General features: G+C 34.5%; 3 protein-coding genes across 3 annotated transcripts; 1 reads left to right on the top strand and 2 right to left on the bottom strand.

Moving 5' to 3' along the window:
• The first annotated feature begins 649 nt into the window (after positions 1-649).
• LOC120121604 (calmodulin-lysine N-methyltransferase-like) lies at positions 650-4,127 on the top strand. Its single transcript, XM_039140925.1, has 7 exons — positions 650-842; positions 925-1,081; positions 1,344-1,423; positions 1,871-1,931; positions 2,083-2,198; positions 3,087-3,219; positions 3,545-4,127. Exons 1-7 carry the CDS (start codon positions 650-652, stop codon positions 3,822-3,824), a joined length of 1,020 nt encoding a protein of 339 aa, XP_038996856.1. The 3' UTR covers positions 3,825-4,127.
• A 1,205-nt stretch (positions 4,128-5,332) lies between these two features.
• On the bottom strand, positions 5,333-7,025 carry LOC120121605 (pathogenesis-related thaumatin-like protein 3.5). The gene is made up of 3 exons (XM_039140926.1): positions 6,697-7,025; positions 5,917-6,604; positions 5,333-5,839 (listed from the first exon to the last, which is right to left on the bottom strand). Exons 1-3 carry the CDS (start codon positions 6,752-6,754, stop codon positions 5,713-5,715), a joined length of 873 nt encoding a protein of 290 aa, XP_038996857.1. The 5' UTR covers positions 6,755-7,025; the 3' UTR covers positions 5,333-5,712.
• Positions 7,026-13,842: 6,817 nt separating this feature from the next.
• On the bottom strand, positions 13,843-14,373 carry LOC120121606 (chaperone protein dnaJ 11, chloroplastic-like). The gene has a single exon (XM_039140928.1). It carries the CDS (start codon positions 14,324-14,326, stop codon positions 13,853-13,855), a length of 474 nt encoding a protein of 157 aa, XP_038996859.1. The 5' UTR covers positions 14,327-14,373; the 3' UTR covers positions 13,843-13,852.
• Positions 14,374-16,214: the final 1,841 nt, after the last annotated feature.

The following is a 16,214-nucleotide window of genomic DNA, read 5'->3' as shown; positions in this document are numbered from 1 at the left end:
TAAGGTTAAAATTCATTAGATATTAATATTTCAAACGGATCTGGAGATTAGGCTAAATATAAATGAACGAACATAAATAAACATATACGAACGAACATAAATGATCATAAACGAACGGATAATTGAACGTTTTGTAAATGATCATAAAAATCTTATTCATATTCGCTCGTTTATTAAATAAACGAACTTTCAGCGAACATTTGGTTCGTTTACTAAGCTAATTGATGGTACAAGAATGTACACCAAGACTAACCGTGTCAGGAAAACCAGAACCATGAACTTGAAAGAAATTTTGAGTCATAAATCTTGCTTTAAATCGTTTGACAAACCTTCAACATTCTTCTTGATCTAGAAAAGCCATTTACATTCGATAATTTTTTCATCGAGAGATGATTCTATAGTAAATCACAAACTGTAGTTGGTACAGAAGATGAATACTGAAATGAATGCTTGAGGTTGTATTTAAAAAATCACCTTAATACATTAAGGATATCAATTAATAATGTTATCAATTTACATTTACTAATGATAAAAGTGGAGGATTAAAATATGTTAGATTAATGTATAAAGATATAATATTAGATATAAACATAATAGAGGGACTAAGACTAGAATTAGACCAACTATTAATTAGAAAAAAAACAGGATTATGTATTCCTGTCATTTCCCCTTCAGAAAGGGGGAAAATGTAATGCTAAAATTTCGAAGCCAACAAATCTGTCGCCACAAATTAGAAAGTTCAATGGAAACTAACAGTAACAGTGCAAGTTCAAACCCTTCAGTTTCTTCATTGAGATGGAAAATCCTTCGACGGGCTGTTCTTTCCCGCGCCAAAAATCCAGGCACCCTTTTTCAATCCACTGATCTCTATTTGTTTTAGATTGCAGTGTTTAGTTTTGACTACTGATCTTAATCATTGTTTAGAAGGTGAGTCCCAATTGGGATTGAAGCTCATTTCCAGAAAAGCAGCAAAAGGATTCAACTTGATACAGTGCCAGCTACTCCATCATGATCACGAGTCTAGAGATGCCCGATTCTGCTACACTTTGCCCATTCACGGATGTCCCAAGCTTGTTTTAACGTTAGTTTTCATGTACTCCTTTTTCCCCTTTTTCTTCGAAGACTTGGTGGAAGGTCAATGAATTTAACACTCTTCCTTTTGTTAATGAATTATCATTGCTGAAACAGTGGATTGTTGTTTTGGTAGCTCAGAAACCAATCTTTTAAACTCTATAGCTAAAAATTGTTTTTTTTCCTTCCTAATTTGCTTAGCACTAAAACTCAAGCTTCAAAGGAAGTGTTCTAACATTGAACATGTACGTTGTATTTGGAACTTGATGCAGTCAGAGAATGGATGATAATGCCGACTTCAGTGATTTTGAGATTTGTAATAGACACAACATTGACAATACTGGACTCGTCTGTAAGCTTTTTACCCTTCCTTCTTTTGGAGTTCCTTAATCCGTTGTTTATCAGTTTATCTTTAGTAGTTTAAAATTTTAAACTTTTCCCACTGGTATTAATTGTCAAGGTTATCTTTATTGAGGAAGATTGTGCCTGGTTCATTGTTAGGTGGATTGATAGTGCTAACTTATGGAAACGAAGATATATAATAAATTTTTCTGTCTTTATCATCATGGCCATTTGTTAATTTCTTTCGGTCACTCTGATTATTTATTATGTATCACATCAGTTGAAAATCTTTAGGAGATAAATGAAATGATAGGATGGAAATGCGACACCTTTTTTTCCTCAGATTTCAATGTTTGTTAGAGATCAGCTTGAACATTCCTTTGTAATTGTCTAGGGTGCCAAGCTTTTTCTTTCTTTCTTATTTGTTTCGTTTCTCATTTTAAATGTTCATATACAGGTCAGTGGCCGTCTGAAGATGTCCTTGCCTATTATTGTTTATCTCATGCAGACATGTTCAGGTTAGTACATAGGGTTGTCTTCTTTTACAAAATCACTTGAGCTTGAGAACCAGGATGGTATCATGATTTGGCTGCTTATGTTGTTCTGGGAGTTATTCTTTATTCCTTTGCACGTGCATAACGTCTCTGCATTTTTCTTCTAATATTTCAGGTCTAAAAATGTCATCGAGCTTGGATCAGGTTACGGCTTAGCTGGATTAGTCATTGCTGCAGCCACAGAGGCATTAGAAGTAGTGATTTCAGATGGAAATCCTCAAGTGGTTGATTGTATCCTTTTGACTTCATCATGTACGAAAAAAATTGATCTTAATTTAATGTGCAAAATAGAAAGAGATGATTTTTACAACAAAGTTTTGGTTTTGCCTATATTTTGTTTTTATTTCACTCTTTAACAACCTTGTGTGAAATATAAAGGTTTCTGGTATGTAGTGCTTAATGGCTTATGAGCGTTGTTTCTAGTGTAATCTCTTTGGAAATGAAAAATATGTTATTCTGATGTGTATTTGAAAGTTTCCCATTTAAAGTAGTTAGTCATCCTGAGACATTTAGATGTAGACTGTATGAAAGTGAAGTAGACGTTTTTTGTTTTGTCAGGCATACATGCTTTGTTTCAGAAAATGACTGAGGAAATTGTGGTTGAGTGGACCTGATAATTGATATGTGACTGTTTATTTGGGTTTGAACAGTGCTGCATCCTATTTGTGATTGTTGCATCTATTACGCTTAAGAACTTGCTACTGATATGAATCGGCAGTCTGCATAAAATTGGTAATGGTATTGATGAGAAACTTCACTGTTAGCGGCAGTTGCTTGCCGAGCTAATTTTTAAAGGCGGCCTTGAATGATTGCTGAGATTTTAAATCTGCTAGCCTATTCGAAAATTGATTACGGCCCCCTAAATTTATCTGTTTTTGCTATTGTGTTTACACAGTTAGCATTTAACAATTCATAATGGTTGTTTTTTATTTTGACATCATTGATTTAAAACCTTTGGCTCTCTTATAATTTTGAATTTTGTTTGTTCTTTTTGGATACAGAGAATATAAATGGTTCTTTTGTGTTATATTATTTGTTGTGGAAACAATAGTCCATGTAATTCCTCTTCTTTCATTCTTATTCACTTTTATATGTGTTTTGAGGTTCCTTAACGTAGAGATATTCTGCATAATATTAACACAAACTCCGAAGCATTTGATGGAACAAGAGTGAAGTCCATGCAATTGCACTGGAATCAGAAAGAAGTTTCAAATCTCTTGCACACTTTTGACATCGTTGTTGCAAGTGATTGGTAATGCCTGTTATCTTTAATATGTTATGAATAGCATATACATCATGCTCAATCTTTTTTTTATCATACATGAAAATGAAGAGAATAATCAAATATCGATCATTATATGCCTTAACATTGACTGTATTGTAAGTACTTTAGGATTAGCAAATTGTATCTTCTCCTTTCTTATATATAGGTTCAAGTTCTGGTCACACACAGTCCGATCTCCGCCTTGCCTGAGCCATAGTTTCTTTCCTAGTCAAGAATTTTATAGTTGATCTAGCTGATCCATAGTGTACTTATCTTCTTTCTTATTCTTAGTTTAACTACTGATTCTCGACAGCACCTTTTTCAAGGAGTTCCACAAAGATCTTGCTCGAATAACCGAGCTCCTGTTGAAAAAAGCAGGACACTCTGAAGCTATATTTTTCAGCCCAAAAAGAGGCAACTCACTAGATAAGTTTCTAGAGGAAATCGAGGAGAAAGGCTTGCTTTTCAGCATAACAGAGATGTACGACGCTGAAATTTGGACGCATCATCAACAGTTCATGAACAGAGATGAGTCTTGGACTGGCTACGAAAAAGATCATTGTTATCCGTTATTGATACGAATCACCAGATAAACTGCAGTGGCCGGATTCATCCCATCACCTACAAATATGTAAGTGTGTATGGTTTGTTGGTTGGAAACTTTCTTTTTGGGTTGACGTGGTGGGCAGGTATGTGCAGTATGGTCGTTATCTTTAAAGGGAACATGACTCACATGTACATGCAGTTGCCAAATCAACTTCTATTGCTATTTTGTCATTTTGTTATGCGGGGAACCTTGTCATAGTGACTGACTTCCCTGTGAATGAAACATGGATGACTGCACTGAAACATTGCATCAATTATCTTCCTTTTTTTCATGCATATTTTGCTTTTCATATTCAAAATTCGTGATTGTCTTGTCCCTCTCAATTATATCGTCGCACTACACTTAACTCTTGTCGCTCCCTTATCTTCTTTCGAGCAACGAAATTGCACTTTGGAAAAACTTAAAAAAATACCCTCTCCTCTCTCTCTTATTCCTAGCATTATTAATCCTTGACCACTACCTACGCTCTCTTGTTTGACTCACTCCGAATAATGGATTTTTATTAACTTACCATGCAAATATATTGACATGTTCGTATCCACCCATGATAAATTGAAAACTTTACTTGAACATCAGATCAGATGCAATTAATTATTATTAATACTTAAAGTATGTGGTTGTGAGACAGAGTTGTGACGGCCATACCCCCACCATGTGTTCTCTACTAAATAAATCTTTTGAATAATTGTCATCGGCCATAGCAACAAGAATAAAATCACTAAACATATCTTCTAAATAATTTTATAATTCAAACTTAAAGTAAAATAAAAAGGGCAAATAAAATATGAAAAATCAATATGTTCAAGATCTAGTAAAAAAATCATAGTCATAATGTTAATTCATGAGTTTAATCATCGATATAAAGATAATTTTAATATTTAATAATATTTTATTTTGTTGCGCTATCAGTTACAAGACTCATGTCGAGTCTTCCAACAAGATTTTTTTGCATATACAAAGACTTGAACTCGAAACCTTATTAAGTAACATCAAACTACTTACCACTTAAATCAACACATGTTGGTAACAATAAATTAATTATAACTACCTACAAATGCCTAATAATCAATCTCTTTATACTTTCTCGATAATTAAAATCAACATCATTGATTACTTCTTTTATGAATAAATAAAATATTACCAATAAGGGTTGGTTCAAATGATATGCAGGTTAATATCGTTTACATAAGGTCTTAAGTTTGAGTCTTTGTATATACATAAAATCTCTATTGGGAGATTCATCCACTAGAATCAAGTGTACGAAATAGATCGATCTGAATTAATCAAAGTGAAACCTTAAAAGAAGAATAACTTATTCAACCAGCTAAATTTATTTACCCTGATCGATAATTATACTTAAACATCGTATTAATGCAATAAATTATATAATAATAAGAGCATCGGGTAAAATGATATAGTTTGCGACGGCCAAACCCACACCATGTATCTTAATTAAACAATTCATTAAATAGTTGTCATCAGAATAGCAACATGGATAAAAAGGTAAGAAAAAAAAATTGCACATCCGTATGAACAAATAGAGACAAATGAAGTCATCTCCGTTGGCATTAGCAGGCAACACTAACAAAACATTAACGTTAGCCAACTAACCACTGTCTTTTTCCTGCAACTTAGGTCTAATAATCGATTCAAAACAAGTCTTCATCTTGTCTGCCCCCAGTAAATGTCTCATGTAAATCTGTTTCTACCTTTTGTACGTATATTACAATAGCTTCAAGTTGGCGAATTTGAGGAAAGCAAATTGCAGGCCGAAGAGAATCTGATATCATTTGGATGTTTTAGATTCGGGACCAAACTGGTTGGTCGCGAGTTGCCGAGTTTCCTAATGTTTGTCGGTTAGCAGCTTGGCATTGTCAAAAGAGATGCCACAACTGCCATATTGCGGCCAAAGTGGTGAGTGTACCAGCAATGAGAGCTGATGATGATGAAGGCCCTGAACCAGCCGAGACGTCGACCGCCATCGGATTGGACGACTTGATGCTGCTAACATAAGAAACCAACATCAGCAACTAATTTGAATATGTTCTGTATGATGATACTTGCAATGCATTTAGTACCTGGTAGAAGGGGCAGGGCAGAACGTGATAACATAATTGGCACCGGCACAAGTGAAGGTGCTCGTTCCGTCATCGTAGGCATAGCTATAAGCTGTAGGACACGCGGTCTTGAAATATTTTGAGTAAGAGCTCGGCTTGCACGTATTCGGAGTCGAATAAGCTCCACTGCAGCAATATTGGGGTTGGTTGAAAGCATTGCATGCACTATTACATGCCACACCTTCACTCCCATCGACCACCTTGAGCTCTAGAGGGCAGTCTCCATTCAAATCCACAGCACATCCAGCTGAGCTACAGTTACCTGCAGTTCCGCCATGTGGGACAACCATCATCGGTAGATTGTATCCGTCGACAAGGCTAACATCATAGAAATCCAATCCCCCGGCACCATTCAGTGAGAACTCTGCAAGGGTTGCAGGAGGGATGGCACCAGTTCCGGAGCATTCTAGTGTGGACGAGCCACAGTCTCCAGTGAGGCAAGAGAATTTTCCGGAAGAGTTTTTGGTGCATAGAGTTCGACCCCATAGCCGACCTGACCAAGACGTCGGAACATCGATGGATGTTGATTGCCCCGGTTGAAGAATGAAACCTGTAGGTGAAAGTGGTGGGATACCAGCACTTGACAATACCCCAGGCCAAACCGTATAGCTGCATTTGTTTACAACCGTGAACGTCGACGAACAAGCACCTGTAACAAGAACATGAGCACGATTTAAAACCAAGAAGAAGAAGAAGAAGAAGGCCACCAACGAGAGATTAACTGGAAAAGAAGATTGATACCTGAGAGCAGATGCAAGAATAACACAACCAATACAAGTGAAATCTGAATTGTAGCCATTGAATAAGTAGGACAGAAGATAGAAGACTGAAAAAGGATTAGAATAAGATGGAGCAGGGGGTGTACTAAGAATGCTTATGTATATATAGAAGGTAATTTGAACATAAAAGCTTGAATAAATCTGGGTACCATGTGATGTGTTATAGAAGAGATATGGGCAGTGTGGTCAGGAAAAGAAGCATGTATGCTGAGGGCACATGCTGAACCTGCAAATTGTTAAGTTGGCCATTACTGTGAAAAACCAAAACAAATTGTCGCCATGAGCCGACTTCAAAGAAAGAAAACACAAATACTAAAATAAAACAAGATGAAAACATCAATGGTTAAATTGGATTTTGAAAGTATCTATGAGGCTCATTGGGAATCTGCCTGTCCCTTTAAGGTTACAGAAAGGACGGCTCCAAATTCATCATATATAAATGGACTTGAGAGAAGAAAAAGCAAAGAATAAATCAAGTCCATCAGGCTTGCAATTTGAGACTATGATTTTGATAGGTATATGAACATATCAAGTAATCTTATATTTGCAGGCAACATAATTTCATCCATGACTTTCATCTGATATGCAAGTTGTTAGCAGGGGATGATTCGTGCAACTTGTTGGGTATAAATATCATTATCAGCTCCAATATGTTCCGAGTAATACAGTATTTGGCTGCTACACATAGGCAAGGGGCTTTCTTTCTAGAGAGAAGAAAATATATAAAGAATTAGGCGAAGTGGGATTAGTTAATTAATATTATCCAATTCTCGACCAATAGACATAAACAAACTGCATTAGAATTGGGGTTTTTTCAATCTTTTTGAGATTGGCGGCCCTGGGTGTACGAGGAATTTCAAACAAAAAATATAAGCAGTTGACGTCAATGATAATTATTTCCCTAGTTAAATAAGATTATATGAACTCCTTTCTGGCCGTTCCATTCAAGAAAAATAGTGAGGACATATCAAAGAAGCGTAAACTCAATACCATGACCCAAGGTCGATACTGTATGTACACTCCATTAGAACAGACTCGAGCAAGATCGAGTCAATGAAATCCCCTGGAGCCTCTAGACTGATATGTTAGAGTTTGACTCGAATTCAAATGACACAAATTAATTAATATTTAAATTTGAAAAATTAATAATCCTAGTTTGATTAAAAGTAAATAACTTTATTAAAATAAATTTCCACTCTATTTAGTTTTAATCAATTATTTATCCCTTTAAATAGATACCAAGGGTAAGGCGTTAGATATTAATTTTTTTCACCAAAATCCTCTTGTATTTTCTTTCTTCATATTAAGTTAGCGTGATTTTTCCTTTTGGGTTTTCCACATAAATCTTAGTGTTATTTGTTTTTTCTTTTTCGATCGGGTTTATTTGTTTGCTGCTAATCATTCCGATATTATAATAAATTGGTATAAGAACTTCATATTCAAGATAATGACAACAATAAAGTATGATATTCTGTTGTTAGATCAAAACATTAGGTTCTCGTTGAGGCAGGTGAAGATTCGAGATGTCATTGCACAAATTGGACTTAGATGATGCATTGGAAGAGTTTGATAAGAAGACAATGTCAAATTGGACGGACGAAGAAAATGTAATGATCGTAAACCCATATATCAAATCCGTTTACACTTATCAAATCAAATATTGCATGATGTGTTGAAAGAAAAAAAACGGATGCTTCTTTCTGAGCGAAATTGAAGCAACTATGCATGCAAAAATCGTTAACCAGTAAGTTACACTTAAAGCAGTGTCTTTATTCGCTCAAGTTGGCGGAATGTTCGTCTCTTGAAGAACACATGATCACATTCAAGGAAACTGTCTCTGATCTAGAGACTTTAGAAGTGAAGTATGATTAAGAAGATATAGGATTGACCATCTTGTGTTCATTGTCTCCTTTTTACTTATCTTTCAGCGACATGATTATGTACAGTCGTGAAACACTTACTCTTGAAGAGGTGAACAATGGTATGTACTCGTTTGACAAGATGAAGCATCTTGTATCTGATTCTAAGCCCCAGACAGAGGGTCTCGTGGTGCATGGATCAACTAGCTCAGACCATGAAAGAAAAGGCGAGTGTTCTTCTAGTAATGAAAGAGATGACATATCAAAATCTTTCAACCGAGATAAAACTTGTTACTTTTGTAAAAAGAAAGGTCATTAAATCAGAGTGTTACAAGTTACAGAATAAAACTAAGAGAGAATTTGAAGAGAAAAACTCCGAAAAATCTAGTGAAGTCGGTGTAGCAAAGGAGTGTGATAACGGAGAACTCCTAGTTGCGGCTGACGACAACTCTATAACAAGTGATGAGTGGTACTTGACTCTGGTAGCAGTTTTCATATGAGTCCTAATCGTGACTGATTTGTGACGTATAAAGCTATATCTACATGTGATGTATTTTTTGGAAATAATGTCTCTTGTAAAGTTACAGATATTGGCACAATCAAGATTAAAATTGATCAATTGGAATATTCGAACACTTGATAATGTGAAACATGTTCCAAATTTGAGTGAAAATCTAATTTCGTTAAGTACCCTAGATTCAAAAGGGTATAAATTCTCCAGTGAAGATGGAGCTATAAAGATTTGCAAGGACTGTTAAGTTTTATATTCTACATGATTCAACAGTTTTAGTTAATGGAGTTGATGATTTCTTCCTGTCAAATAATGTTGTTACTGGTAAAAATGTCTTGACTAAATCTAGCAAAATAAAACTTTTTTTTGAACAAGATAATTGTGGGCAGAACGATTATGTGAAGTAAAAAAGATTTAAATTTCGTGGACATAAAGAATTTGAAGATAGAATTATCATTGATGATCAGGATCATGTTATGCATGATATTGCTCGTGGTGATACATTTGTGAGCAAAGTTGGCATTTATGATAATGTCGATGTGAAGGCTAAATCCATACTTAAAAAAAGTTAGGATTTGGTCGATATATATTACTGAAGATTACTCTTTTAAGGGGTTTTGTGGAAGAGGTGGAGAACTTGTTCGTTAAGGTGAAAGATTGGTTTTTGTTGAGTTTAGGTGCCTCATCGAATTTGAGCGTTCTGTCTCGAAACTTTCACACTTTTATAATTCGCGTCAAGGTGAAGATTTGTTAGAGTTTAACTCGAATTCAAAATAGCACAAATTAATTAATATTTAAATTTGTTAGATTTCTACTTTAGTTGGTTTTACTTTGTAATCAAGTATATATCCCAATAAATAGATACTAAGTGTAGAGGGTTAAATATAAAGTTTTTCTTTCACCAAAATACTCTTTTATTGTATTTTTTTATATTAGTGAAATTATGTGTTTTTTCCTTTTGGGTTTTATTGGTGTTCTTTATTTTTTTATCGTGTTTATTTATTTGTCAATAATTGTTTTGATATTATAATATGATACAGCTCTAATTTACGATTTTCAATCATACAAGGAATTAGACAGTTCCAACTTTGCCTTCTCGGTTATCTTCAACAGCTGATCGACAACGTGCTTACAAGCAAGAGAGTTAAGCTAAAATCCCCGACTTCCATGGCTGAATTAAACTGAACCTCATCAGTTCCTTTCTAAGAAAGCGGCGAAATGTGGCAATGCTCCATGTTTATTAAGTTCTAGTTGCCATTGCCTTCCTATAACCCTTTGTAGCAGTCTAGCAGAGGATCTTCCAATTCTCTGTCTTTGAGAGTCGCCCCATAAATCAAACCATTCTCCCGGTGCTGATAATAAATTTGATGAGCAATTGTATATTTTTGCTATGTTCTTGCATTGTTTCAAAGGCCAAATGATTTATGAGCAATCGGATTCTGTTATGCCGAGCAAAGAAATCTTGACACATCGTGTAGTTAGCGGCCAGCGCAGGCACCATCCACGCGGTCACTGCATGAACTTCTTTGACGATTTTCGCAAACACCATGCGAACATCGTCGAAGCTGAGATACAGAGAAGCAAGGAAACATAACTGATTGAGTTCTACAGCTGAGAAGATATCTTACGAACAGGGCAGCAGGGGTGATTATTTGAATTTAATTTTGAGCAATGAAGCTGGTGACTTTCTAAATATTGTTCAAATGGACGTTGGAGTTCAATGCATTTCAATACTTACAGAATTGATGGATACACTAAACCCAAATTGAGTGTCGTTTATGTGAAGGATGAATTTAGACTAAAAACCATTTTTTGGTGAATGTTCCCTTTGCTCAACACATACATGCATGTAAAAGTGCAATGTGCTGATAAGTGATACGTGGGAACAATACTGGCTTGGGCAGTGGTTCATCTTCTAGGTAAGTCCCTTTGCTCAACTGTTTTGCGGGATGGATGCCATTTTTCAAGTGAAAATCAAACAATTGGCTCTCAAATGCTGCTCTTATTTGTTTCCCCCTTCCGTTTTTCTATTTTCGTTGGCACTTCCTGGATGAACAAGTGTCCTGGGTTTGCTTTATGAAATATCATGGTTTAATGATAATAATCAAGTTATTTTCCTTCTTTTTTTCAACCTTTCTGTATAGCTTGTGTCTGCATATGTATATGTTTAATGCGTGTATTTTTCAAGGACTTTGTTGTCGATAAATGTCTTATTGATTAAGCAATGTACATCTGTATGTTCATTATCCCTAACATTAAATATTTCACCTCCACAAATTGATGAAGGAACATTTTAAGGTGACTTTTTCTACCATCATTTTCAGGAAGGTGCTCCTCAGGTCCATTAAGAACAGATTGGTAAGGAACAGTTGTTTGGTGCAATCTATTCGTGGATGGAAGTTGGGGCAATGCAGGGATGGACTGAGGGGTTATACTAGTTGTTCTCCCTAACATTTTCATAGTATTATATATATATATATAACTTTCTATTGATAATATGTTTTCGTCCGCTTAGGATTTATAAATTTATTGGGAGAACATAAGGAAAGGTAACTTAATTTAAAGCCGAGAAAAGGTGTGACCTAAACCGAAAAAAATATGATTTTCATAATATTTTCGGTCGCGTCCATTTTCTGCTTTTTTTATCCTTAAATTAAGCTGATGTTTGACAGAATTATTCAAGTTCATCACTTTCTAAAATTTTAAAAATTCGTGTCCCTAATTTAAAACCATTCGTCCGACCTTGAGAGAATCGAATATGAATGCAAGCATGCATGTTTGTAAAGCTGCTCCAATAGGCTAGCGCGTCCTAGTATAATATTTGGATGAATTGTGCTTCAAAACTGTGAACTGTAAAGGTGACATTGTTGTTGCAATAAGCACTACTGTGTAGCAATTAGCTAAGGAAACGAAAGGGGAGGAAGGATTTCCTTGCTGGTTTATATTTTCATCCTCCTTTGTATTTTTAAATTGCATAAACCACGTACATGACCACTTAATTATGAGGATAATTTTATTAATTATATCATTTAATTATTTAATGATATTAACCAATCACCTGGCATTAATATTTGATGGATGAGACGGCATGATAGTTAATAAAAGTTAAGTATTTGGTCTTCATTACTTAAATATTTTATGAATTTGGTCTTAATTTTCTCAATATAACATGTGTCGCCATATGATTGAATGATTAAATATATTAAAATAAATTAAAATTAAAACTAAATTGATAAAAATACAAACAATGAGGATCAAATGTTTAATTATATTAACTAACCATCAACTCGTCAAATGTTAATATTAATAACTTACTTATCAGCATTTAAATAAATAAATAAATTGATTAATAACATTAAAATATTAATTATCAAATTAAAATCTTTGTAGTTAAACGACTATCATATAATTTATCTTTTTAAATCAAAGTCACATCTTCATTTCGATTGTTTATTGAATATGGCTTCATTATATGTATATGCATACATACATATAAAACCTTAGTATGATATAAATGGTGAAAATGTTATTTTTATTATTAAATTCATGTGTACGTTAATTTAAATTTGATTTTTGTAGTAATATAAAATAATTTTATTAATATAAGATAAATACAAGATAATATCTATTTAAATATAACTTTCAATCATTTGATGTATGAAGTTGAAAAAACAAAACAGATGGGATGGATGGAAATGTTGCCAAATTCTTGTCGAAATGAACAGCTGGAATTGGATTGAATAATAAAGGTTGTACAACATATAATACAATGAATGAAGCTGAAATATAAAAGCTTGTTCCAGATACGCAAGTTCAGTAGTAGTGGAAGAAGACGGTGGCAATGTGCTTCCAAACTGATGTATGGTCCCAAAGGTTTATTTCATTTCGTCTTTTGCATCTACTCAATACAGCGGCTAATATCACTCTTTTCCATTTAGCTTTTGGACATGTTAGGCGGTCCCTCCATCCATATTTAATTCAAGCTTTAAAAACGTTAATTATAACTCAAATAAATTTGAATTAATAATTTTGTTTCTATTCTTTAATTGTACCGATTAATCTTCGATTTCATTTAATTTTTTACCATTATAATTTTAGTGTTACAATTAACTATATTAATGTAACTGTTCACAATATTAAAATTTATTCTAAATATCAATTAAATCTGAGGTAATACGTATAAACTTATGTGACTTAATCTATTGTTTTAAAATCTGTGTCTTAGATCGTATCTACATATACTGAATTACTTGTTTTTTTAATTGGAAATTAAGTATAATATTTGAGAAACATTTCTTTGGTCTATGCCAATACATTTTGGGTTGTCAAAAATATTCTAATTCTACTCTGAAATACGAACGAATCACTTTATTTATGTAATGTATTGGATTCTTAAAAGTATGCCATTTATGCATCTTGTAGTTCACGTCATACACGTTCACGTACAGGGTGATTCTTTCGTATTAATCAAGTAAAGGTACAACGATTTCTGAGTCTCTGTTTATGCATCAGCCAAAGCACAAAGGCCAAATTAAAAAAAGAAGACCAGAGCTCTTGCATGGCCCTATCAACGACCCTGATTTCTCCCTACAGACTCTCCGGTCGTATTCTTTTTTCTCGTTTCCTTTCTTTTTCACCTGAGCTGTTTACTTTATAACTGTACATATTTTTGGGAGTTAAAAACCGTTCACTGAGTTCCGACCATCCAACTCGGTAGCGTGAATGAGAAAGAGATAGAGTTGACTCGTTCACCAGCACTGATCGGTCTCCCAACTCCTCCCCCTGTATCCTGAAAACCTAGAATCCGAAGTCAACGGCCGTTGGCCTCTCCGGAAAACCTTACTATCATAAACATCCCGTTTTTGGGGATCCGATAAGGTTCTGTAGGCCGCGTGGATCTTCATGAACTCATCTGCCGATGAACCCTTCCGATCAATGGCCGCCACGTCCGGATGACAAACCCTGGCCAATCGGCGGTATGCCGCTTTGATTTCCTGATTCGTAGCACTGGCGGGAATCCCTAGAACATCGTACAACGACGTGCACGCTGCCATCCCTGGACGGCTCAGATATCCGCTCGTCGACGGTTTCTCTTGTTGCGAAGTGTAAGAACTGGCGCAGGTAGCTGTGGCTAGATGTGGCCGGAATCTAGCGCGGGAAGTAGACGGCGGAGAAATTGGAGAAACAGAAAGAGAGGTTGAGATAGGAAGAGAAGAGAGCATCGTATGGTCTTGGTTATGGAGTTTCTTTGTTTCGAGAATCGATTGGAGGGAGAGGGGACTATATATGATAACGTATGTGAGTTAGATAAATTAAACACCCCAGATCACGATGAAATATTTTAGTTGACAAATAGAAAACAACTTTAACAAAAACATGCTTCTATTATATAATTTAAGCAGAAACATGCCTGTATTATGTAATAGGATCAAATGCATCTCTACTTTTTAAATTATAAATTTTATATCAAATTATATTTTAAAATATTTCTGAGAAATTTTATTTTCTTAAATTTAAATTTTTATTTCTTTTATTCCAAACTATTAACTTCGTTAAAATAATAATAATAATATATTTAATCATTCAATTATTTTTATAATTTTATTTTGATAATTTTACTTTTTTAAAAATACCACTAAGTCTATTTTTTATTTCATTTTTCCCATTTCTCACAACTGCGCTACTCATGTTACCGAATCCGTCAGTTTCTGGTGCCTTGAGGCTTCAAAAATTACAAGTCAAAGAACGTGTTTCCCATTTTCCAACTGCTCATCTCTTAATTTTGTTTTAATATACCTCATTGTATAGGATTCTTAAATTTGTTAATGGAAAATATTAGATTAACTGTTATATCAGTTATGAGTTGATTATTTTGTTTTAGGATTAGTTAATTAGTTAGTGTTGCCTTGTACATATATCAACTTTGTATTGTTTCCTGGAGTATCGAATGAAAGCAGATTCTTCACTTCCCTGCTTCTTGTTCAATAACTTTTAGTTTCTCAAACTGTTATATGGATGGTATCATAATACATCTTTTCTTCTTGCTGTTTTTTGTTCTCTCTTCTTCATCATGCCTAACTCCATGAATGACACCTTCGACAATGGGAGCAACTTATACTAATTGCACCACCAGTCTGACAATCCGGGCATGGTTCTTGTCATGCAACCTTTATCAAGTGACAATTCTCACTATTGGATTCTGGTACTTATAACTAATGAGTTGATGGCAGCTTTGAAACGGCAGCATCAGAGCAGTCAGCGACTTCAGGCGGCACGGGAGTGAGCAGTTGCGAATTTGTGATGGCAATGGCACTGAGCAACAGTAACGGTGGCGGCGACGCACGAAACCTAGGGTTTGGACGAAACCCTAATTATGTTGGGTAACTAAGTTGAGCTTGCTGATCTATTCTTGTTGGGTCTTGACCCATTGGGTCCATATTTGGTTGTAATCGGGCCTTGCATTGTAACCTAGAAACAAAACATAATAATATTTTAATATTTAGTTATTTAATTTAAATATTTTAATAATAATCAACTACATTCGAAATTTCATACAACTAAATATCATTTAAAATGCAAATTCACAAGCTCAAAATTAAATTTCCATAAATATTCGTTTAGACCAACACAATTAATACCTATCAATCAACACTAAAAGAAAACAACTATATATATTAATATCAAATGGAGCCGAACAAATATAGTGTCTACAATTTGATTATCTTTGTTATGCTTCATGCTTCACATCTCATGATAAGTTTTCTCCTATGACTATACCTTTGGTCTTTATGGTTATCTCTTGTCGAATTTTTTTTCTTCTGTTACTAGGGATGTTACATTCCATGAGTCAATTTTTCCTTTCAAATTTCCTCAAAATTCTGATTCTTAAGTTTTTTTTTCTTTCTCAGCCTTATATTTCAAATGTTGCTTTTTTGCCATATTGCTCCTCGAGATTTAAGTTTTGTTGTTCCCTTCTCAACAAGTGACTTATCCTTAGATACCTCTTATAAACCTATTTTTTGTGAGTCTCTTATTTAGTCTTCTAAACAGTCTTCACTTTAGTCTTCTAGTTAAACGTCACATTCGTCGATTCAATCTATACATCCTCCA

The sequence above is a fragment of the Hibiscus syriacus genome, unplaced genomic scaffold (assembly GCF_006381635.1).
Source record: "Hibiscus syriacus cultivar Baekdansim isolate YM2019G1 unplaced genomic scaffold, ASM638163v2 tig00110377_pilon, whole genome shotgun sequence".
Lineage (NCBI taxonomy): Eukaryota > Viridiplantae > Streptophyta > Magnoliopsida > Malvales > Malvaceae > Hibiscus > Hibiscus syriacus.
The sequence above is the reverse complement of the archived record's forward strand: the minus strand, read 5'-3'. Positions and strand labels throughout refer to the sequence as shown.